The sequence below is a fragment of the Lutjanus erythropterus genome, chromosome 4 (genome assembly GCF_056507025.1).
Source record: "Lutjanus erythropterus isolate fLutEry1 chromosome 4, fLutEry1.hap2, whole genome shotgun sequence".
NCBI classification, from domain to species: domain Eukaryota; kingdom Metazoa; phylum Chordata; class Actinopteri; order Lutjaniformes; family Lutjanidae; genus Lutjanus; species Lutjanus erythropterus.
The window spans coordinates 13149114-13174904 of record NC_139320.1 but is presented as its reverse complement, the minus strand read 5'-3'; the positions used below and the strand labels follow the sequence as shown (position 1 = coordinate 13174904).

The window sequence follows — 25791 nt, the reverse complement described above, 5'->3', positions numbered from 1 at the left end:
CCTTCTCCAACTCATTCTTTTAGAGATGGAGCAAAAACCTCAGGCTGGAAGTACTCTCTGTCCTATAACAGTTTGATCCTCTTCATAGACTGCAGTTATGTAGTGCATTTCCATCTTCAGAACTCCCTATTTATTCACCAATTTGCTGGTGAGCAGGAGTGCTCATACAGCCGGCTGACTCAATCCCAAGCAGAACTCAGCTGTCAATCATGACTCAACCCCTCCTTTTTCTAGCATCAAATAGGTAATTAAACCGGGCAAACATGGTTTATTTTTGCTGTCACTGGGCGAAAGTTCATGATACCCGTTGAAAATAATGTAATTATATTGGTCTGAGAGAAAATCAACTTCTGCTCCTCCTATTGGTTCTGTTTTTAGGTTTAAAAAAATCTAGCATGTGGTTTGATGACCTGGGAATGAGACTCAACAATCAATTTATCCAGAATCACTTACTGCCTTTAAAACCAAACTTATTAGAAAATAAATACTTGAACACACATCAGGTTGATAATAACTACTTAAAATGAGAGAAAACATCTTTAGGAATAATTTATTTTGGCCCCTGTCCCCTCTGTTAACATGGGTGGTGTTGAATTCATGACTTATAGTATTGCCAGCCACTAGGGGGCCACTGAGCTGGTGAGCTGTGATGTTATCCATCTTTATGTATGTCAATAGACAAAACTGTTGGCAGTGGAGTTGCGTTGTGAGTAATAAAGGTGTTAGGTTTTGATAATGAAAAAATAATGATATCTTTGCATCAATTTTTGTGTTTTTTTAACTGTCACGAGTCTGACAAAGTTACAGGACTGAAATCATAAATCAGTGTAGTACCAAAGACAGCAATCTGGGTTCAGTAACATTTCCGATAGGCATACAAATTTCATGTGTCCAGCTTTCTGTGGACACTGCCCACTGCTGTTCAGTTAAGAAATTCATTAAACTGTAATAATAACTTTTTGTATTTATGACTTTATCTGCCATTCAGTTGATGGCTGTCGTTGTCTAATGGCAAATAAAAACAGGTCCTTTTTTTTTTCATGCAACTACTACACGACTAAAACCGCAATTCAATGAACCTGCCTCATGTTGCTGGTAGATAAGATGTATAATATACATCTTATATACACTCTGGCCAAAACTTCTAATTTAATGTGGATAAGATACTTTTAATTTGTGTCTGAATGATAAACAAATAAAATCTGACAAGAAATATGATTTAAAATAGTATTGTTACATGCTTTATTCTTTGGGTTGAGGCAGATTGAATTATAAGGTATAAGTATGGATGTTGCAGTAGTGAGTATTTATGAAAGACCTAATCTGATCAAAATGCAGGGGTGGGTTGGAGCAAATGTTGTATAAAGCCTTTGACTCCCTGTGCTATAAAAAGATTGGGACAAAGTGAACTAATTTGAACATTATTGCAGCATTACTGTGTTTGCTTCCCCACTGGGAGTATCAGCGGAAGACAAAAACAACACTCCAGGTGCTTTCCAGCTGTTACTAAAGGGAAAGAAGAGCATAGGAAAGGATCACAGCTGTAGAATAACACAAGTCCTGAGAGATAAAATAAAATAGAGAGTCATCTTCAACAAAAGACTTGTTTGTTAAAATCTCATTTATTCATCCCTGATATACAAAACAATGTTTCATTTTTCTGTGTGAAAAATAGCTCTGGATTTTGTTCAGCTCCGTCTGGTTTGGCCCTCGGGGTAGTGGAGGCCTCCAGTATGTACAATGTACAGTTCCTAAGAGCCCTAAGGAGTGGATAAAAGATAACCCTCAACAGCTGATGTGAGGATCTGGTCTTATCAAAGCCCCTCAGACTGAAAGAAAGGAGAGAGAAGCATGATAAAACTGACTCAGCGTCACTGCTTAAGGGGAAGAAGGTGGTGGTGGGGGGGGGGGCTTGTATGAGAGCGCCAGCTACAGTCCATGCAGCAGGATTCACCACAGAGCCTTTTAAGACCAGATGGGGAAGGTTTCCCAGAGCCAAAATGAGGAGTCTAAGCTATTTCTGTTCTTGATGAAAAGGCTAAACATTTAAAACGGTGCAGACTGTGTCCTTACATACTTAGTGGTTCCACTTTATTTTGTAGTACACTCGTAAGATGTAACACGCTGTACTTTTTATCAAATTAGACAACAACTAGAAATATGTTCTTTATTAACAGTATTAGACCGTTATTAGACTTTTCTTAGAGGGCATTTAAGAAAAAAATTACATCAGAGCTGTACTCTAAACTAAACTGTATTATTTCACATTGTTAGAACCTTATTTGACTTGATTAGATTTTAACTTGAGCCACATTACAACAGAACTGTACTATAAACTAAAGTGTATTGTTTCCTACTGTTAGACCTTTATTAAGGCTCAGTCACACGTACTTAATTAAGGGGAAGTGGCTGCAAATTTGCGACTTTTATTCGCATGAAGTTAAACTTTTGTGAACTTTTGAGTGGTGTCACAGACCCCACCACTAGCTAAAATGTATGTGTTGTTCACCTGGGGAGGTGATGGCCACTCCCCTATTTAACATACAAAGATGTGAGACCGAGCCCTTAGAGGGCAAACAGGGACACATTACAACAGAACTGTACTGTAAACTAAAGTGAAATCACATATCTGCTACTTAAGACATTCCTCTACCTCTATAATTTTGCCCTTTACTTGGTAGATCTGGTTTACATAAATGGGGAAGTACGAAATATGTGACTTCACTTTAGTTTACTGTGCAGTTACGTGTCCCTGTTCACCCTCTGATAAAGTCTAATCAGGGTCTAACAGTGGCTACTCTGCTAATTATAGGGAACCAGCCAATGAAGATGTGTCTCCAGTAGCAGATATGGGATTTCTCTTTAGTTTACGGTACAGTTCTGTTGTAATGTGTCCTAAATAGCCCTCTAATAAAGTCATATGCTGTCCAACAGTGGGAAATAAATCACTCAAGTTTACAGTCCAGCTGTAATGTGTCCAAAATTACTCTGTAGTAAAGTCTATGAAGGGTCTTATAATGTCTAATAAAGAACATTTTTTTCTGTTTTGTCTAATTTGATACAAAGAACGTCTTGTTATGTCTCATTAGTGTACTGTAAAATAAAGTATACTTTAATGCTGATCCAGTGAGATTCTGATAGCTTTTTTTAAAGCTTTTGGGAAACCTTCCCCCTTTAAGCCGTCATTCAAACATCGCTTTATCACACACAAGCTCCTGTGTGAGCGTCAGTTCTCCTCATATACATACATCTTTTTACACTTTTCAGGTTTCTTTACAAAAATAATGTTATCTTGCATTCATGTCATCAATTAAAATTGGGTTACAAAGTGAGATGAACAATCGTTATTGCACAAATTGATTACCGACAAGTAGATCATTCATAAAAAGAATGAGAGACCAAAAAAATTTACAACTTCTACTTTGATTAATACAGACTAATAAATATGCATCTACCTCGGTCTACATCTGTCTGGTAGCAAATGAGATGAAGAATTGTGAAATGTCCGCAGAGGGGAAGGCTCTCGCAGAAGGCAGAATAATGAAAATCGATGAAAAGCACAAACAAATGAACAAAACCAGATCAGATGAGTGGATCTCAGTCAGTCCCTGGGGCGAGCAGATGGGGGGTTGGGGGTGGGGGGGGGGTTGTGACGACGATGTCAGGTTGCCATGGCGATAATTGCACACCGCGCTGACACACCATCCACCCTGCTTACATATGTGTGTACATGTGTGTGTGAAAAGTGCCTCGTCTGCATGAGTTATGACTAGAGAACCAGATCCTAACACTTAGGTGTCGATTGCTTATAAAGAAGAGGAGTCGATGCAGGCACTTGTGGAATGAACATGTCACTGACAGACCACATTGACTTCCCTTGGCTTCACAATTACATTTCTTTTTTGCTTTCCCATCACAGAGCCACTGTGAGCCTTCACCCCGTTAGTGTTATTTGCACTTTACAAATAAATGTCGTTGTAGAAATGTTTCAGACAGCATGTCAAAAGATTAAAAAACATAAAGGTCAGCATTAAAATCAAACTGCAAAATCATCAAATGTGAAAAAATACAAGTATAATAAAACAAACCCCCAAAATCTCCTTTGAAAAGAGAAGAGTCTATTTAAGATTGGTTAAGATATTAAATTATGATTTTTTTTATATTTCAGGAATGATGTTAAATATATTAATCTGTAATAACTTTGCTAACCCAGATACCCCATACCCAGTTCAAAATCAGGTGATGGATAAAGCTCATTGGATGAATGGAAGATGCCAATCAAAGTGAAATAATCTGACACTTGAAGTATAAAATAAGATACTGTAAAGACACATAACATACAGGCACAGGATGGCAAACATACTAAGACACAGCATTATTCAGTCATCCCGTAGTCATTTCAGTCAAGCTTTTGTTTTTGGTACATTTTGATCATATAAAACAAATCTCACATGCACTCTGACATGCAAAGCCATGCTCTTTTACTGTATTTTACTTTCAGTGGCGCGCAGCAAGACAAGACACCACTAAAAATAAAATCCATGCGAGGCATTAAATGCTGAAAACCACCATGAAGTTGGGTATGAGTGCATATTTAAGGCATTCAAACAGTAGAGCTGATTCTGTAGGTAGTAGTGGACATCAATTTTCAAAAAAAACAAACAAAAAAAAGGAGTGTGTCTTAAGGGATTGTATTGTATTTGGGGTCAGTAGCCCACATAAGTAAAAAAGAAAAAAAGGAAGTGGAAAAGATGGAGGGATGGAGGAGAGGGAAAACAAATCAATGTTTTCCTATCGATGAGCAGAGTGTGCACTGACGAGCATCAAGCATTATGGCACACATGAATTATTAAATACACAGTACGTATACATTATCTGTCATGTCAGGCTGCTTGCTGAATCAGAAACCATCCTGTCATTAAAATATTAATGGCTCAAGTTCCAGGTTTTATCGGTCAGCCACGTTCGGCGAGTAACTGGAGTGATAATTTAGTAATGTCTTGGACTTATATTGGTAAACAAAGAAACCTTTAAATGGTTTGACTGCAGCTTGGATCAATCATCATTTATCAGTCATGAATTTCTGTTAGTGTTTTTATATGGGTTAATCTAATCGTGTTTCTGTTCACCCCGGCTTGTAGTGTGCATTAAAAGATCACTGGTATTTTTCAGCCTGGATCCTATTTTCCCTTGTTTTTGTGTCTATGTGACTAATAGGAAAAACAGTTTTTGAAACTGGTCCAGTATTGCAGGAGAGCACTGAGGCTGGCAGAAGCTAAACGAAGCTATAGTTTAATCATATTGGGGAATTGTGCATCGTCAAAGTCCATACACTGAAAGTGCTTCACATCGTCAGATTGTTAGTCTGACAATGTTATGGAAAGGATCCCTACAGAGATAGACCTTTTTAAAGAGCAAGAGTAAGATACCTCTTGTTTAACCAGAAACAGCTGTTAGATTGCTCTTGCCAAAGAGCAATTCAAACATGACAGAAACAAAATAAAACTCACTGAAACATCTTAGCTCGCCTTTCCACTGTTCAAACAATCAGCAGCTGTGGTGGTTTGGATGACATAAACCCTTCATTCATAGAGGTAGATGTGAAAATATTCTGGCTATAAATGCATTTATCCTCGCTGCTTTTCTCATGTCTGACCTCCCTCTCACACTTCTCCCATTTTCACATCTACCTTTGTGAATAAAGGGTTTATTTTGACCAAACAACCAGAGTTGGTGATTGTTGGAGCAGTAGAAAGACGAGCCAAGATGGTTGTGCTGACTTTTATTTAGTTTGTGTTGAGTTTGAATGAAGATGACCATGGCAATGATAAAAGTACGGGTTCTATAAGGGGAGTCTGGTGAGAGCAATAAAACAGGTATTTTATCATATCTTACTCTTTAAAAAAAGGCCCCTCCTTTCCATGTTGTCAGATGTTTGGAATACCAACCTGAGCCAGTCAGTGGCACAAACAAGCACCTTTAGTGGACAGAAGACTTGAAAAAGCAACGTCTCTTTTAACTTGTCATTTTTGGGAGTGACTGCACAACAAAGATGACGATGCACAATGTACAAGAAACAAACTGGATTGTGGCTGCAGATTTTTGAAAGCGGTGGCTGACGTGAAATGCAGAAATGTTCAGTGCTGCAAGCCCTGCATCCAAACTTCCTGTACTTCCTGTTGCCCCCCCCCCCATGAACAGGGACATTTTAGGAGGTAAAATAATGCCCCCGGAATTTCATTTAGACCCTGGTCCCTGTTGTGGACCTTACTCTGAGGCTTTAAACAGAAACATGGGAAAATAGGGTCCAGGTTGAAAAATAGCTAAGTTACACTTTAATCAAGCTGCTCACATGTTGTCATGTCGTGCTCAATATGTTGACAGCAGCATCTGCCATAACACTGAACCATTACATCATATAGCTGATGGGGAGGGGGGCTATTGTGTGTCTGATAGTAATGGAGGTTAGCTAACATGGAAATCAAAGGCAGATTGATGAGAGGGCCCAGAGCAGCTGGTTAGGTAATGATGTCTTCATTCTTTCAGCCATCCATTTGCTCCGTGTTCTTCATCTCTCCCTCGCTTCCTGCCCTCTCCATCCGCCCCAGCCTTCTCTGGAACGGTTATTAAGAGCTATATTTAGATAAGCGGAAAACCTTGACTCTCTGAGTGCCTCGCCGCCACTGTCTTGTTTGTGTGTGTTTCTATGTCCAATTTGTAATGTAAGGCTGTAGCTACAGTATGAAAGGAGCGTACATTTATGAAAAGGGCTACAGGTGCTTCCACCACTGCCAACAGGCATGTCTGCTTGCATAGACTGAACTCTCAACCTGACCATTAAGACTTGCAGTGAAGAGATGAGAAGGAAAAGAGGAGTAATGGAAGCAAGAAAAAAAACAGAAAACTAAGGCATCTGCCCCCTTAGTCCAGTTCTTGTCAGTAAGACAAATTTACAAAGAAATGGTAGTATGGCAAATTCCAGTTAAACCCAGACTGCCTGATCAGTCAGAAATTAAATTATTCAAGCTGGAAAACAAAGACTCAAATGTGTTTGAAAGGCAATTAAAAAATCGTATAAGAAATAGTCGTTTGCTACCTCCCTCTTCATGCACACTCACATTTTCACATCCCTCACACTCACACTTACAGAACACACATACTTCCTTGTCATCATTTCTGAATTTCCTCTACTCAAGTGGAAGACACGTTCCAAAAGATAACTTTTGCAGGTCCAAACTTTGATCCCAACTCTCAAGATACACAAGCTAAACAAAGTCTGCTTTAAAAAATCCCTTTTTTTTTTTTTTTAAAGATTTCAACCCATTCCCAGTCCCTTGTTGGATTTTACCAACACATGTCTTTTTTTTTTTTTCTTCCCCTAATCCACATTCGCTCTGCTGTGGGTTCCCGAGGGCAAATGGAGAGCAGGGCACAGGTTGAGTTGTGTTCCACTCTCCCATGGAGTGTGTGGCTTGGTCAGTGCAAGACCCCTGGGGAGAGCACTGGTGGGTCCATGAAGCAAAGTGGATGAGGCGAGAAGGAGGAGTAGATGAGGAGAGAAATTAAGAGTTACGAAGAGGCTGACGTAGCAGTAGAACTCTTTCCAGAATTAAATATTGATCCTAAGCCCTGAGGATTTTTGCATGTTTGTGGCTTTGGGGGGATTAAACATCTTAATGCATCCTCCTCTTCCTCAACCTGCTCTTCTTCTTCTTCCTCCTTCTCCTCCACCACTACTTTCCTTCACTGGGATTTCTCGTCGGACTCGGAGGGGGTGTGTTCACGGGGCAGCGACATGCTCTTGTGGCGGTCCCACAGCTTGTGGAGCTCGGTGGCTTCGTTCTCACTGCTGCTGGTGCCGCTGTCCCGGAAACTGGCCAGAGGAGGACGCACCTTCACGCCTTTCACAGTCACAGAGCCCTCGATGGCCTTGCGAAGCTGGAAGGAGAAAGGACAGTTAAAGACGAGGGAATATATACTGTCTAGGCACTCATGCAGGTAAGACCTCAATGAAGCTACGTACAACCTCAGTTCTAAAAAACTGGGATGTTGTGTAAAGTGACAATGATTTTCATGAGTTCATGTAGTAATCTTTATACAGTTAAATTTCATTCAGTGTTGGTTTTCAGCCTTGCCCCTTATGTGCAGAGATTTCTCTGAATCCTCTGAATCTTTTCATGATATTATGGTGTGTAGCCGGGGAAATCCTTGCAATTTTGTGCTGAGAAACATTGTTCCTAAACTGTTGGACTATTCGCCCACAGAGTTTTTACAAAGTGGTGAACCTCTTTGCTTGCCTTGGGCAACTTTTCTTTTTGAAGATGCCCTTTTAATACCCCATTATACTGTCACTTGTTAACAATTAACCTGTTTACTTTTTGAATGTTCCAAAAGGAGTTCTGTGAGCGTTCCGCAACTTTTTTGTACCAATGTTTTTTTGGAACACATCAAATTCAGAATGGGTGTACATTTACCAAAAACAATAAAGTTTATGAGTTTGAGTGTGATTGAAAATTATTAGCAAATCATTGCATTCTGTTTTTATTTACACTTTACACAACATCCCACCTTTTTTGGAATTGGGGTTGGATGTTTTGTTTTAACCAACCATAACTTAACCACAACTTACCTACCATGGGTAGGTGGGCCACATAGTAAACAGTTTCTTTTTTTGTCTGTTTTTTATGATCAGAAGTCTGCAAAGACTGTTTTATTTTGAAAACTGATTGTTTTATTTTGAAAACTGATTGGATTCTCTATGCTGTTCCTCTGTTTGACTTCCTGCCTGGCTTTATCTGCTCCGTGCAGCTTAATGCGGCTTCCATTAAAAATAGGCTCAGTGTTTATTCTCCACGAAGCAGAGCAGGGAGACGCTTCTGGGATGCACAGAAGCATTTCTGGTGGAATCACGAGCACTGTCTCGAATAGCTGCGTTGCTTCACAAATGAATGATTCCATCTTATTACAAAAACCTTATAGAATGCATTATTTTCTTGATACTAGTGTAGTAATTTGCATTATCTTGTCTCATTTTAAAATAATAACTCATTCCTGCCAAATAAATGAATTGGGTCCCTAATCTATACTGTATGCGAACTCTGCACAGTATGCACTACATACTAATTGTCATGGTCAACTGTTTAAGTAAGTAGTGCACAAAAATAATCAACATACTCAACCATTTTAGACCATCAGCAAATTATACACTAGGTGTAACTTCAGACAGAAATCAAACTGCAACTTCAGAATGCCACTGCTGATTTAACTTCATAAAGAGACATCAAAATGTCTTTATTTTTAAATTTCCTTTAGGTATTGCATTGCATATCACTAGTGTACTAAAACTGACTGCGTTTAATACGTACAACACATACTATGTACTCAAGACCTGCTTAGAATCAGGAAGAAGCAGGTGTGGGTTTGGAACATGTCACATCTCTTGTCTTAAGTAGAATTTAAAAGTTAAGTATAAATTCTTTGTCTAAATTGTGCTATTTGGCACAGGGTTTTATTCACAGTCCTTTATTATGCTGTGCTGCATTCAGTTTTGGTGTGGGCGGCCCCAGTGGAAATAGAACTACTAACCCCAATGCTGTACTGGCCTTGCTCTACAGTGCAAGACCATGTCAGTAGTTTACAATCAGATGCACAGGCACACAAGCCATTTTCTATTTTGAACTTGATTCTCTTCTCCAAAATGTAACCGAGGGAAAGCTTGCGGTCAGAGGTCAGTGTGACTTTGACTTTTGCTGCTGTCTGCTGAATCATTTCATAGAATAAGAGGAGAGGAGAAAGGAGAGGTGGGAACGACGGCACATTTATTAATCTCTGCTGCTCCTCTTGCCACCTACACACAGCAGAAATGAAAGTAAAGATCAAAAAAGTGTCCGCTCACAGGGTCAGACCTGCTTCTGCCACAGTGCATACTGCAGTCTGCCTTTTAGAAATGTTCATAAAAACTGACAATTTATGAGGGAATCAAAGTGACAGAGACAGACGGAGACAATTAATTTTGTTAAAGGATTAGACTTCCAGTCAAACAAAGTGACACCAGCTACTGCTTGAAAGCATTTTTGTTGTTTTGCAAGCACCACCACCACCACAGAATTTACAATGTCGAACTGTGTATATCAGCAACCTGTAGCTGATGACAATTAACTGTGACCAAAATTAATTATGATATTACCTTAAACATTATCAGAGTTCAAAAATACATAAAAAAACAGCTGTTATCGAAGAAAACTCTTTAAGTCATTGTCTAAAAGTGCACACAGTTTTGTAGAACTACCTGAAGTTGTGAGGAAGAGGAAACTCTTAACCAGACACATGATTATCTTTCTGTTATTTTTGGATGTAGAACATTCAGACTAAAACAAATTGTAACACTTTATTTTGTATATCTTAATTGCAGATATTTTCTTGAAAGTTTCCTAACAAGATCAATGTAATTTGGTACAAGTTTGAGGGAAAATAAATACAATGTTCTGAAAGTAGTCATGTTAGCTATCTATTTCAAGTGTTTACTTACTACTTTTTAGACTTCTCTGCTTGCTTCCTAGCTAGACTACTACTTAGTAGCTAGGCTACTAAGTGATAACCTCCAGGGCTGAAAAATGAAGCCAATGCACTAAGTGTGAGAAACTGTAGTTCCTCCACTTGAAGTTTGCTCCAGAAGTGATCGAATCCCCATAGAGCCCCATATTAAAATGTCCAACCTAGCAGCAGAAATAACATGTTTACAGCCTGGTACAAAAAACAGTTTGGGTTTCTGAAACATATTTCCTGTGTCGTGAATTGGTACCTTGGGTACATTTTTCTAGAACTCACCCATTTAAATTACATTAAGGCTAAAAATTATGGATAACTAAGTAAGTCCCCATTCTGAGGAACAGGTGGGTATTATTACAGATGGCTAGCTGCAAGCTAGCAGTTTCATTTGGCCACCTCAGCTCTACTCATGCTTCACATCTGTGCTCATTTTTGGCTGGGAGTTAGTGGGACAACAGCAGCGTAACAGTTTAGGAAGGCTTTGTTAAGTTGCATTAAGTGACCTTTTCTGTATTATTTTTGATACGTTTATATTTGGGCCACCAAAAATGTACTTTGGCCACTAAATTTAAGGCGTGGTGGCCCCTGGGGCCAGTGCTTCAAAATTTTAGCATCTATCATTGACCTCTTAAAAAATAATTATGCATATATTAGAAAGAAACACACCATAGCTGTGTGAAAGTTTACTGCATTTCTCTGCAGCCTCTTTCATCCAATCTCTCTCTGCTCTCTGTGTGAGAGCATTATTGAATTTTCTGTTTGGCCGGGCCAAGTTTGTCATTTGGCTGATAAGGTGAAGGATTTGGGTGCCACAGATCCTGTGGCAGCATCAAAAAGAATAGTGTCTGTAAGCTGTAGGGTGGAAATAATGCACTCTAATCACACAAACATCCCTGTGATTCTCCTCTTCCATATGGACCAGCGAGGCTGTGATATAACGGCGTGTCTGTGTGACAGACAGGCACTGGGAGAGGCTGGGCTTTATCTGCCTTGGCTGGGTTTTTGTCTGCTGGTGGAACGCAGAACAAAAAAGCCTAAATGTCAGGGACAGGCAAGCAGCGCTGCACTTAGCAACAATCCTCTCACCACTTCCTGGCCAATTCACAAAGAGCGAGAGGTTTTCAGTTGTTTGTGAGGCAGGCGAGATGGAAAGAGAAGGAAAGAGAGGGTGGGGGGCGGAGAACAGAGACAGAGACAATGGACAGGGACAGCAATATTAAGCAGCCTTTTGTCTGTCACAGTACATAACAGGCAGAGGGAGGAGGAATCATTAATGTTGACTGAAATGTCTCTGTGTGTGTGTGTGTGTGTGTGTGTGTGTGTGTGTGTGTGTGTGTGTGTGTGTGTGTGTGTATGTGTGTGTGTGTGTGTGTGTACAGCACACTGACAGTGCTCTTGGTGACATTGACAGTGATTTTACAGTTATGAAAGCAGTGAATATGCTGCCTGTATAAATGGTGACAGTCAGGACTTTATATGTGACAAATTCACAAAAATTGGATTGCAAATCTAGATTCAGGAGGTATGAAACCATTAAACACATAATGATGTGATTAAAATAATCAAAATAATTTGGGAAAATGCTAAAAAATTACAGCCAAAGCTTTGGCCATTGCCATATAATTGACTGAGATGCTGCATTGGCAGCACCAAAAGAGGAAAAAGACTGATAAAGAGCTACAAATGGAGCTCCTCTATGGCGTTAAATTAGTCTCAAAACCCATGCACATAAAAACCAGGCAGAGCTGCTTCAGTGAGTGGAAAACCACCCCTCACTAACACAACTATCTTGCTGGACAGGTTGACCTTTGAGAATTTAGAATTAGAGATGAAATGAATGAATGACTGAAAATGAGTCACAGACACTAATATTTTTAAGTACTAGCCCCCTGGGCTTCCAAGCCCCTAAATATGGTTGCCAAAGTACATTTCTGGGCCAAATTAACCTTTCCCATGAATTGTGATGTGGTGTTTTCCCACAGGCATTTTTTTCCAATGAAAAATGAGTTAGACATCTCAGCCAGATTAGGAACTGGTGGCACACACTGCAGTACATTACATCCTTAAATGTGTTATTTTCTAGCCGAATAAGCTTCTGTCCCCATTCACTGCTACATTTTTGTTATTGTTGCGGTATTTCACAGCCTGCCTTTGGTCTTTCTTGTTAAGGATCGTGTTAACCATCTGAGCAGGCTTAACAAACCCATACTTCAGCACATATCAGTAGCTAGCTGTCAAAGATAACTGTTCACTACTTTCGTAAAATGTTGAACTAAAAGTGTAAAGGGCTTGGGATGTTTGTGGAACTGTAAGGTTGTGTTGCAGAGGGTTTGCAGTACAAGAATAAAACTTGGCCAAAGGGGGCCACCTATAAGGAATATTTGTTGGCCACAAAGTAATTTTTTGTACTCATTGGCCATTGGGCCACAGTTTGTCTCCCCTCCTGTCCTCGTCTCTCTTCAGACTCATAATTACAGAAAGAAGGTAAAGGTTAACTTTATTGTCACATATACAATCATGCAGAGTACATCATATAGTGAGTTTCAGTCTCTGCATTTTCCCCATCCTAGTATTAGGAGCAGTGTGCAGCGCCATGACCTCAGAGGTAGTGACTGGAGGATTGACCTAGCATACATGTTTTGATATAATGAAGTTTGAGGAAGTATGATAGTGAACTTGTTGTTGCTCCTTTGCAGATCTGAAGCTCCAAAATTTCATGATATTCAGGATGGCCTTATAAAGAATACAACAACAAAAAAAAAACATAACAAGATTCTTACCTCTTTCAGGGAAACCACCCCGATGAGGCGTCCGATGCTGGTGACGTAGGCGTGGTCGAGGCCCAGCAGGGAGAAGATGGTGTGGGTCTGCAGGAAAACAGCAGAGGTGGTTTGAAACAATCAGTGAAAGACTATCAACGGTACAAACCAGAAACAATACTGTGCTGAGTTACTACTTTAAGTAGAAAATGAGGCTCAGTTAGGGAAATGCACCACTGACTTCAATTATCCAACAATGACAACTTCATTCACAATGGACTCATTCAACTAGTCAAAAATGTTGAGCTAAATGGGATACGATCACTTTGGGAAATATTACAGAGACATTCAGAGTGGTCTCATTTTAAAAGAGAAAGAATGAATTGTTGAATACCTGCTTAAACTGACAAGAAATTCATGAAGCTATAGACTAGAGTGTCCTCTGATCAAAACAAGATGAGGGAAGACAGTAAATCATAGAAAAATATAGCCTTTATTGCCTGACTACGTGGCTATGAGTAACTGTTTCAAGCACAGGTTGTTAATCGGCCAAGAAATGAGCCTACAGAGATTACACACAGTCTCCAGGTTCAGCTGATGCATCACATTATCGAAAACATCTGTGCAACAGTGCTGTAGGCGAATGCTTATCAGTTGGATGACTATGGTAGTAAGACGCCACTAAAGTAAAGTAAATATAGAAACAGAGACTTAACAGCACAGGAGCCCAAACACAAACACGGAGAGTGAGATAAGGAGCACAGGAGTGAGTCAAAAGGAATCTCGATTGGTGATGGGACTTCAATTTAATGTGACCGTGTGCGAGTATTCTGCTTCTACTATAAACCGGAGTTGAAAAACGCTTATGGTAAGAATGCTGCTTTCAGTTTAGGTTACTGTTTATTATTTACTATTACTATTTACTGTTACTGTTTATTACAGTGACTGTTGTCATTTTCATTAGCAGTTTTTTTTTTGTACACAACAGAGCCCCTTAATAGCACAGTGGGGCTGTCTGTCTGTCCTTATTGTTGTTATGATGGCAGATATCCTAGTCATTTAACCTCCTGCTCCCATTCATCCCTACATTTTTGTTTTTGTTTCATTTTATTAATCCGTCTCTTGTGTTTCTGATTCTTCTCTAAGGATCGTGCTAGCAGTTTGGCTTAGTAAACCCATACTTCAGGAGCCCCAGCATATCAGATTTAGCTGGTGAGTAGGCTTACTGTTCATGGTTTTCAAAGAATGTTGCTGATAAACTGTGACTGGAGCACAACTTTATTTGCTGCTAATTTGTAATTTTATGTTGTTTTAGCAGTGATGTGTGTGGAACTCCTGCAGAATTGAGTCTACTAATGGCGATGACCACACATTAACCTGTGACAGCTGTCTCATGAATGAGGTCAAACGCAGGTTAAAGATGTTGAAGTGTGCAGAGTCTCGTGTATAAAAGGGTATAAATGTCAAGACTAATTTCTAATTATAGTGTGGAAGTTAATTTTATTATTTACATGCATCTTTATGGGAGCAAAATTGAATTTATGGATAAACGTAAAAATTTGTTTCCTTCGTGTTACTTGTAAATGGGAATTGTGTTCTTTCACAAATGTTTAGCAATGTATTTTCATTTCTGTTAAAGGCTTTTAACTTAACTGGTGTAATTTTCAAATATACAGGGTGTCCACAAATTCTCTTTACAATTTTAAAAAAATATTACAAAAGCAATTGATGAAATATGTTAATCAGATTTGTTTTATGTACTCAGTGGTTATCAAAGGTTTTAATCACATTGCATTTGTGTATTTCAGGTACCTTGTTGATGAAATAGGTTCTGTTAAATAAACCCCTAAAAATGGCTACTCCTCAAGAAAAGGCACAATGTGTATCGTGGTTTATTGAAACAAAACTCAGTGAAACTACAGAATTAAGTATGGAAGACATCCACCGTCACATCCGTCAATTCGTGCATGGCACAAGAAATTTATGGAGAGAGGGACAGTGCTGGATAAAGAAAAGAAATCGAGTACCGTCTTGATGTGTTTCATGCAACTAATAGTGCCCATATAGAGCTGTATTAAATGACAAAAAAAAACCTTCAATATCTACTTTTCATTTTGTGATAATTTACACAGATTTGTCAATTCATTTGCTTTTGTATTAAATTTGTTAAATTGTAAAGAGACTTTATGGACACCCTGTAATTCAACTAACTGTGCCAGATGTAAAACTAAAAAGGAACATTTATACATCTGTTGTGGCAGTGTCATTTGATGAAAAGTTTCTGGAATTTGAATTGATCATTCACTAAATCAGCCTTGAAATAATTTAATTTAAATCCTTGTTTATATGTACTAAACATTATACCTGATTTTAGATCTAAAGGATGCAAAGTATTAATTACCATAACATACTTTGCAAAGAAAAGCATACATCTGTTTTGGAAAAACGAATCTGCTCTGACCTTTAAGCTGTTCTGAGAGCAATTTACAGAATTATTATCATTAAAGAGACAAACCTTAGAACAAAACAACCAAGGACATATTTTTCAAGACCTCTGGTTCTCATAATTTTTCTTACTTTTCAAGAGGAGATCAAGAATGGACTTGGCACTTTTTCTGGCCTAGAACCTTTTTACTTATAATTCTGTCACTGTTTATATATATATTTTTTTATTGCAGTCATACATATATCTATTGTTCATCGTTGTGTTTGTTCTATTTTTTTTTTTGTTATACATTTGTTTTTTCTTTTCTGTCTCTTTTCAGTGTACTGTATTATTCTTGTATGTCTATCCATTGGTGTTGATTATGGTGCACTTGTTAGAAATAAAAGATGTTGGGGAAAAAAGACATTTAACTGAAGATTCTCCCTTTTAACCTTTCGAGCCAGCCAGCACTGATGTTGCAGTGTTTTCAATAACCCTTTCACAGATGACAACCAATAATCAAACCATTTTTATTCAGATGTTTCTTTTGTATTTGTGATTGATGATAGAGGAACTCAGTTGCCTTTTAAAATACAATGTGACTAATAACTATGCAGTCCAAATAACAAAAAGACTGGTGTTAAAATGTTCTGTGAATACTGAGGTTGTCATTATGTGTCATTAGTATCATACATGTTGTTATTGTTACATTTCCACTTTGTTTTTTGTTTTTTTTAACTTTAATACTGCGTGTTTCTATGACCCTATTTTGCTCTATTTATACTCTCTGCCCTATTAGTACTGTATTTGCTGATGCAATGACTCAGTTTCCCCACAGGGATCATTAAAGTTTCATCTAATCTTATTTTCACTACTAGAGTTGCCATGGAAAAGTGTGGCTGCGTGGAGCTAAAAGCAAAAAGAGCGAGAGGTCAACAACTTCAGTAGCAGATCAGAAAAGGTTGCAGGACTAATGCCAGCTGAACTTTTTGTTCTAGACCCTTTTAGTGTTTAATGGGACCTTCTGCTTAGCCAGAATGGACATTTGGGACGTCTGAAATTGATCCCACTGTGCCAAGCAAATGGAAGCTGTGCCAAGAAAAAGATTGTTAAGTGTTTTTAGGCCAGGGCCAATTGTAATGTAATTCGTCAAAGAGTTGCCCCACAGGAGGATGTAGTAGCTTCTCCGGGGACAGAGTCAGCTCACCTCCAACTCAGCCCATTCACGTCTATTTGAAACTGTAGTTCACCGATTAAAGGTGCTGCGAATAGCATTTTACAATCAATGGATCAACAGCATCGTGATGTGAGACATTAGAGACTTTAAACAAACATTATCTGGGCCAGCAGACTACAGCTTCTATACCTTGCATTTTGCACTGAATTATTAGATGATACTTGATCATTATACTCTTTAATCATAAAGTGAAAACATCTGCTGCAATGGGAAACGTGGTCTTAATTTGACAAAGCGCTGTCACTAACCGTACACATATCTAAAGCATGGCAAGTTTATGAAATTTCTATTGAGGTATTGATGTGGCAAATTGTACACTGAAATTTAAAAATGATGGGGTGCCCTGGTAGCACAGGTAGAGCATCCCTCTGCTGCATGTTGCCCCTGTTTCTGTCCTGTAAAATACCCCCCCCAACACACACACACACACATGTAAAAAAAAAAAAGAATTGTGTCAATGACACTGTTGCACCTTTTATGGATATCTCTAGTAATACAAGCCTTTTATTCAAACTCTGGGCAAGAAAGCAAACAAGGACATTTCCCAAAATGGCAAACTATTTCTCTATAATATGTCTTTCATTTGTTGTTAATTGGGTGAATCCATGTTTTGATGATATGCATGGACGTGGGCTGCTTTAACCCCTTTCACACATGGACTGGAACTGTGCAATTATCCACATACTACCTGGAGGGGCTCGATGTGCAAACGAAAATGTCAGCATTAGTTGGCCCAGACTGAATGCTGCACGCTCCCTAATCCTAAACCCTCTATTATGTTCTTGAACAGACGCATAGATGAACAGCTGCGGACCCCACAGATGGCTATAGTTCTGTTTATACTACTTTCTGGAGTCCGCTTTTACACCATGCAGCTGCTTGCTTGTATTGTTTAGTTTTCATACAGACTGTTGATTGATATCAGCCTACGTGATTCTGATATTTTTAGGTCATGTTTCAATGCCTTTATTCATCATCTGTGTTGTGAAAGCATCAAATTACAGTCAGAGAAAATAAAAGTATGTGTCCTGCAGCAGCGAATCTGTCCAAGTGTCTGTCCTGCCAGGCAGGCAGACTGGAGTCAGCTCCAGTGACAGATCTCTTTGTCTAACATCCTTCGCCTCTTTCATCATATTTTGTTAATTATAAGAACCAGTTTGCATTGATATCAACACAAAACCAGTCATCATTAAGGATGAATTCTACACCTCAACCTACACGCTCTGCAAGCACAACTCTTCGCCTAAAACATTCAGATTATTTCCAACATGTGACTACATCTGACTCGGACTGATTTGTGCCACATGTGTGAAAGGGCACAGCTGGATGTTGTCCTGACCCGATTCTTAGGTTATAGTTTGGGGTGCATTTATGAAAACGGCTTTTGAGGCCTGTAAGCCACTACCCCTAGTGGCCCAGGGCCAAAACCCAGACCACAGTGACTGCAGTAACATATTGTCATGTAAATAAGGAAGAGATTAGTCTGTTCCAAAAGGGCCCACAGACAAACAACAGTAAACAGCACAAGATAAATGGTGGCCAGACCCAGAGAGGCCGAGCAAGAGAGCAAGGCAAAATGTAGAGCAAATAACTTCACTCACACACACACACACACACACACACACACACACACACACACATGCCTGCATACAACAGCGGCGGGCGGTGTTTAATATGCTGAAGGAGATTGTGCGTGGTATTGGCTTTTGGCAGTGTGCAGCAGAGGGAGGGGAGTGAGATGGATTGGTGCAGGATCCCTCTCTTAAATGTTTAAAGAGTATTCACACAGAGCCCAGAGGAAGAGAGAGAGACAGAGAGAGAGAGCGTTATGAATGGAGAACATTAGGCGCTGCCACAGCCGCTGGCAAGCCAGAAAGAATCAGTGTGTGTGTTTCTACGTGTATACTTGATCGGAAGTGAGGGTTTCAACATTTAACAGTGTGTGTGTGTGTGTGTGTGTGCATGTTGGAGATAGAGCTTCTTTCAGGGTGTGCGACTGTGCCGCAGTAAGAAAACTAAATCAACATGAACTTTAAAGAGCTAAAGTTCTTTTCTTCACTGCTGCACTTTCACTTTCTCCTTCACTCAGTGGGGGCAAAATTGGCTTGAGAGCGTGTGTGAGTACTTTTGGGTTGTTTGCATGCTCCTTCAATTTCACCACACACCACAGGAGCACCCGTGAGTATCGAGAGTGTTGGAACTGCTGGTAGTTCACTTTCCAAGTGCTTGTGTTTGTGTTGGGGAGTCAAGATGGCCTCACCCCAATACTTACATGACACAAAGTCCCACAGAAAAGTTTTCCGTTGGGAGGAAAAATGCCTTTGGATATGAAAATACTGAAGATGTGAATGATAAATTATGATGATAATGAATTTCCAAGTCATAGTATCTTTTGTTGACCTTTTACCACCCACTCTTCCACCCACAGGATGCTAGCACTCCAGAATTTTTTTTTAGACGTTTAGTGGTATGGATAATTTAATTTAAAAAAATCTGGATACATGGCAGAATTTACAACTGAAACCTTAAAAATATTGTGTTTCTCCTGTCAAAGCAGTCTGGCTGTCCAGGAATATGCTAAAAACTGTGTCCACATTGAATATGTGTTTTTAAAACAAAGTTCTCCTTTTGCTTTTTAAGTGTGTTGATAAGTTGTTTTGCTGCTGTATAAAACTATGACTTGAAAAATAATATAAGTTGATTGTTTACGTCCAGTGCATATTGTTATAACATAAATCCCATTTGAAACACAGGTTGTGTCGATCAGTAATGACACATTTAAGTAAAAAAAAAATATGTGGAGTTCCCCAAGGCTCAATTCTTGGGCCTCTTCTATTTAATATCTACATGCTCCTATTAGCTCAGATTACCGAGAACAGAAAAGTATCTTACCATAATTATGCAGATGACACAATTTACACAACAAAACCATCAAATGACTACAGTCCCATAAAAAATCACTGAGTACATTCAACAAATTAGTTTGAGAAATATAGGCTCAATACTATAATGGTGTCTTAATAGGTCTCTCTAAAAAGCCGACCAGGGAGCTGCAGCTGATGACAGATTCTACAGTTCTCCAAGACGTCCAAAAGTGGAACACATCACTCCAGTTCTCAGAGCTTTACATTGGCTTCCTGTGCATCAAGTCATTTTTAAACTGAATGTATATCTGTTAAATGTTGTCCACTTTTATGTTGTGCAAAGCACTTTGAATTGCCTTCTTCTTGAGAGCTGCTATACAAATAAATTTGCCTTACCTAAATCAAATCTAAAAGTACCGACACACACAACATTCACATGTTGTGCACTGGGAATAACTCAAAATATAGAGGCTTTTTCTAAATCAGTGTGAAGAAATTAAAGACATGCACCTAGTAACAAGGATGCACATGTGTGCTCCAGTACAGGAAACACACACAGAGTTTGAACAACAGCTGTATTTACAATCAGACCTTATGCAGCGACGTGCGTTCCACCAGCTGGAATGGGGCAGGGTCGATCTTGCAGTTGTTGAAGTTGACCTGCTCATCAAGCTGCATCTCCTCCCACTCTGCAATCTGCAAAACACGCACAGAAGAGGAGGGAGTTTGGGAATGAGAGATAAACATCACTGAGGAATTGCCAACAATAGAAGGAACCAAATAGAAGTGCCTTTGCAGACTGTGTAGTATTGATCAATTAATAATAAGCTAATCAAATAAACTGCATCGTATCCAATTATACCAGGGGTAGATGACCCTGACTTGACTTTAATCTTTAATAATAGGTTAACTCCCAGTGGTGCAGCCTGGCTTTGTTGCTCAAACATTTTATTTTCTGACTATAAAACTTAGAGTGACAGTGTGCGTGATAGATGCTGCTAACAGATGTCTTTATGCTTCGTGTCAGTCACTAATCAAAAGCCAAAGACATCAAATCATCCCATACCACGTCCTGAAAAATCACCTCCCTCTGATAGTCAGTCAATGGACCAGGCCCCACATTGAATGACTCCATAAATCATAGGACACCTACAACGATGGAGGGTGAGGAAGGTGAATTGCGAACAAGGAAGGGAGACATGGGGAGAAACGATGACATGGCAGACGTATGAGAGGTGAACGATGAGTGATCCCAAAAGAAAAAAAAAACGTATGGAGAAAGTGTGAGGAATGTGCGGCTGACAGAGAGGAAATGAGAGGTTCTGTTGATGGATGAATTATGAATGATGTCATATCCAAAAATATAAGACTCCAGGGTAATCGGCCTGTCTGGGGATATTGAGGAATCTGAAAAGCCAGGTCTGTCAAGGTGGGATGTCATCAAGTGGAAGCTGAGATTCAAGTTAAGACAAATATAAGTACTTGAAGACTGATCCACAAACCAAGAATCCAATGTGTTTGATAGTTGATATAAAGGATAAGGCGGGTCATATTCAATGATTTTCTGATTGTCAACCAAAATCAACAATGGACTGAACCTGACTGACTTCCATTTTATAAGGAAGAATTCAAGGATAGGCATATACCTGTTTGGATCAGTAATTACATATTAATTAAAAAATGACAGAGTGCTCCAAGGCTCCATTCTTGGGCCACTTCTGTTCAGCATCATACACAAAGTATCCTACCATAATTATGCAGATTACACACAGATTTCTATGACAGTATGACCAAGTGACTATGGTCCCATTAAGTGACATTGCTGTCCAAAAACTATTAAAAACACACCAGTGTATTGACATGAACACACACACTGCAGTTTATTACTAAATCTTGCATACATTGCAGCTGGAAATACCTGCTAAAGCATCACACTGTGGATTAATCTGCTGCTGAAAACAGTCCCCAACAAAAATAAAATTGGAGTAACATGCATTTGAGTAACATTTGTTAAAACTACAGACACTCACTCTCTCTTTTTTTTTTTTTATTACTTGCTCAATGGGAAACAATTTCCAGGAGTCCATGAGGATTCATAGCCTTTGTCAGCGTTGGGTATATTTAAAATATTAAAAAAGTAAAAATTATGTAACAATAATTTAGTGCCCCCTCTGCAGCAACTCTGAGGAACCCCTGTTGAAGATACAGGATCTAACTGGGTGTAAGATGTGTGTGTGTGTGCGCACATGTGCATGTGTGCATCTGTTGTGTGACTGGCTGTCTGTCTTACCTCTCTAATAGTCATGTCATCCTCCACATCTCCATCATCCTGCAGACAAAAACGACAGGAGAGCGGTCAGCACACAATATAAAGATATTCTGTGTGCACATTAAAATGAAGAAATCAAACATGTACAACACAAATACGCAAGCAATGATGGAACAGTAAATGAATGGTAGATAAACAATGGTGTCCAGTTGGTTATTATCTCAATAAACATTTATTTGCCCTTTTCAACTGCACCCCACATGCTACATCTGTGCACAGAAGCTAAAATAACATATTGAAAACGCATGATCACCCATGGACCACATCATAAGTGTTACACAGTGCCGCGTCTTGAGACAGATGGACAGAAATGGAATGAGTGACTAAAGGAGCGACTACAGTACATTTAATGAGTGCGGGGGATGTGATGTATGAGATGTCAGAGCAGATGATCATTATAATGATGGATCAGCGGCGCACTCAGAGCTCACGGCTCATAACTGACAGGCTGCCGACACTGTTTGACAAGCTGGAGTCAAACTAGCAACCCCGAGCTTTGCAGACAAGCAAAGACAAGCAATTCTGGGTCATGGAAATATATACAGCCGAGTGTGTGAATTCTACCGCAGGGTGTGTATGTAGCTGTGTTTGTGTGTGATGGGCTGTGAAATACGATTTCAAAGTGTTTAGTCATGTGCTTGTGTACAGGTATTTACTTTCTCAGGATTGAATGCAGGAGAACATGTGTGTGTGTTGGACAAAGAGAGAAAGGCAGAGTGAGTGTGACCCAGGGGCTGATGGAAGCCCTGAGCTCATTTATCCTCATCGCTGCGGTGGCCGACCTGTCGGTAACCCTAGCAACTGTTGCCGCGGGGTAGGAAGAGGTGCCCTACTGTAGCACTATGCAAGCAGAGGCCAGACGTGCTCAGAGTTGATGAGACAAACCAAACACACACACATGCATTTGAACACACACACCTACAGCACTTTATCTCTGCTGTCTCACTGATCATTCTGTCTGTCACAAGGGCACTCTGAATGTCGCTGAGACACACTGTTGTTCCAGGGCTAAAATGTAAACTAAAGAAAAGGAGGAGATCAAATCACTTTGGTGTGTCTTTTTGTGTGTGTCTGTGTTTGCAGTAGGTGTTGAGAGACAGAGAGAGAAAGGTTGGACAGCACATGTAAAATAGAGTGATTAGCTGTTCTATTAGGAGAGCAAATCTCTGCTTCTAGATACATAGCAGAAGTTATGCACAAGTGTCTGTGTAAAATTGACATAAATATAAGATTAAGGTTAAGGTTAGGGTAAGGGTTAGGCTTAGGCAAGCGGTGCTTATGGGCAGGGTTAGGGTAAGTCTCCAGAAAATGAATGGAAGTCAATTTGATGTCCTCTGAAGTGATGGGCACAAGATGTGTGTGCGTGTGTGTGTGTATTACTCATGTTGTAGAGACAGAAAACTGTTTATGCACTCACACTGTGGGGACATGCCTTCCGTAGGGGGACAAAACACGAGACAACACAAGTATCCATAACATAAATCACAAATTTCTTTGTGAATACTTGGTTTACGGTTAGGGCAAGGTCAGATTTAGGTTGTGGTTATGTTAGGGTAGGCATTAATTCCCAACCTGGGCTCCAGGCCCCACTCAGAGGGGCACAAAATTCTTTGGGCGTCCATAAGGCTTTGTCTGCTCTGACATCACCAACATTAGATTTGGGGCTCAGTATTTCTTAGATAAAAGTAGGGGCGCTCCAAAGAAAAAAGGTTGGGAACCACCAGGATAAAGGTTAGATTTAGGATTAGTGAAGTAGTGTGTGTGGGCAGGGTTAGGGTAGGTCTCCAGAAAATGAATTTAAGTCAATGTAATGTCCTCTGAAGTGATGGAGACATGACTGTGTGCGTGTGTTCAAATGGGAAGTGGGAGAGTAGACTTTGTCAGTCTGCTTGCGATGGACGTAAAATCAGAGGAACTGTGTTGGCATATTCAAATGAGATTTGAATGAGCGTGTGTGTATGTGCGTGTGCGTGTGCGTGTGTGTGTGTGTGTGTGTGTGTGTGTGTGTGTGTGTGTGTGTGTGTGTGCAGGGGCATGTGAGAGGCAGAGAGACTCCAGAGTGCTGACAATAGGCCGATGAAGCTGTATTGCTTGCTACGCTGTTTCTGTGAGCAGACAAAGATTAGAAAGGTCTGTTGCTCTTCCTTTCCCTCCCTCCCTCTTTCACCCGGCAGCAATCCATCTTTACTTCCATCCAGCAAGCCGATCAACCAATCAGTGGCAAAAATCCAAGACTAGGTCAGCAGGGCACATACGCTATCTACCACCAAAGACTGCTGTATCATTCACGCACACACACACACACACTAGGATTATGTAGTCAGCTAAAGCGTAAAACGAAGAAAGTTCTATGATTGTGGAAACTTTGATAAAAAGGAGCCCTCCAGGATACGTCTTTCTTTATTCATCCTACCATAGATAGAAGGGGTGATGGGAAGGCTTTCTTTACACTCTATTTTTGCTGAAGGGAAGGTTTAAGATCTTTGTTTTCTATTCTAAATCCGAAATCTGCTGCTGGTTTAAAGGGTCAGTTCATCAAAAACAAACAAAAAAACATATTTGTCAATGACCCCTAGTGGCATCTCCAGCCATTTTCAATTTTATGTAGCCACATTTAGAGATATGCATATGTGGAAAGACAGATGATCTCAACACAAACAGAATCTTAGTGACAACTTATTACTGATTGGGCTCTGCAGTGCCTGTCAGATGCAAGCTACCAAGATGTGTGTGGACTTCCTGAAGTTGAAATCAACATCATTATCATTAGAACCTGCACTCTGTCCTCAGAACAACAGTTGCATTTGGTACAGTGATGACAAGAGATGCTACCAAGTTTAGGCATTTCACATGTTCAATGTAGTCACGTCTGTTGTTTTTCTAACTGCTGCTCATATGACACACAGAATGGTGCAATAGGGAAGCATTGTAACAGCAATTACTTATCATTAATGTGCAGGCAATGAGCTGCTCATGCTCACTTTGCTCATTGCTTTAAATTGTATTACTGTCTTATCTGTGTCTCTGATTAGATTACAGAGACTTTAGCACAACTGTGAAATAACATCATCAAGAACTTTGTTCAAACTACTGCAGCTGCAACAGCTCGGGGAAAAGTTGTGAAATGATGGGTATAATCTTAATCATCTACCGCATTGTGGTAGTGAACATCCCAATTGTTTGGAAAACACCCAAGATCGCTGGCTGCACCTTAGAGCCATTAGAAAACCCCCTGAACCTCAAACTTCTGTTTAATATTCTAAGTCTTTCCATTGATGCTCTCAAACCTGCAGGAAATTCTTCAGCCTGAAAGTATCTGATAGTGAGCAACAAATCAGCTCACCCTCAAAACAAATTACAGTCAATGTTCTGTCAAACTCATCCTCTCTAGATAAATTCACTCTCTCTTGTGCATCTCGATCTCTCGGTTTGAAATTATTCAGGAAATGAAAACTTCATCCTGTCCCCTGAATATTCTTCCTATCAGATACCTGAGGGACACTTAATGGAGTCAGTGTCTTTGTCCTACAACTTAACTTGCTTTCATTGAACCTATTCTAGAAGTGCTAACACTTGACCCTAATGATTTTAAAAATGAACACCCCATTTCAAAACTCGTTTTTCTTGCT

The 25791-nt window shown here is 39.7% G+C and overlaps 1 protein-coding gene across 2 annotated transcripts in view; it reads right to left on the bottom strand.

Annotated features, from left to right (window-relative positions):
- Positions 1-7308: 7308 nt before the first annotated feature.
- The window catches only part of LOC146328148 (chloride channel protein 2-like), a 199286-nt gene continuing 180803 nt past the window's right edge, over positions 7309-25791 (bottom strand). For both annotated transcript variants that reach the window (XM_084717003.1, XM_084717004.1), the window contains 4 exons: positions 22124-22162; positions 20425-20529; positions 13329-13415; positions 7309-7938 (listed from right to left, as the gene is read on the bottom strand). In XM_084717003.1, the coding sequence (XP_084573129.1) occupies positions 7744-7938; positions 13329-13415; positions 20425-20529; positions 22124-22162 (426 nt within the window). In that variant the 3' untranslated portion in view covers positions 7309-7743. The remainder of the gene's footprint in view (positions 7939-13328; positions 13416-20424; positions 20530-22123; positions 22163-25791) is intronic.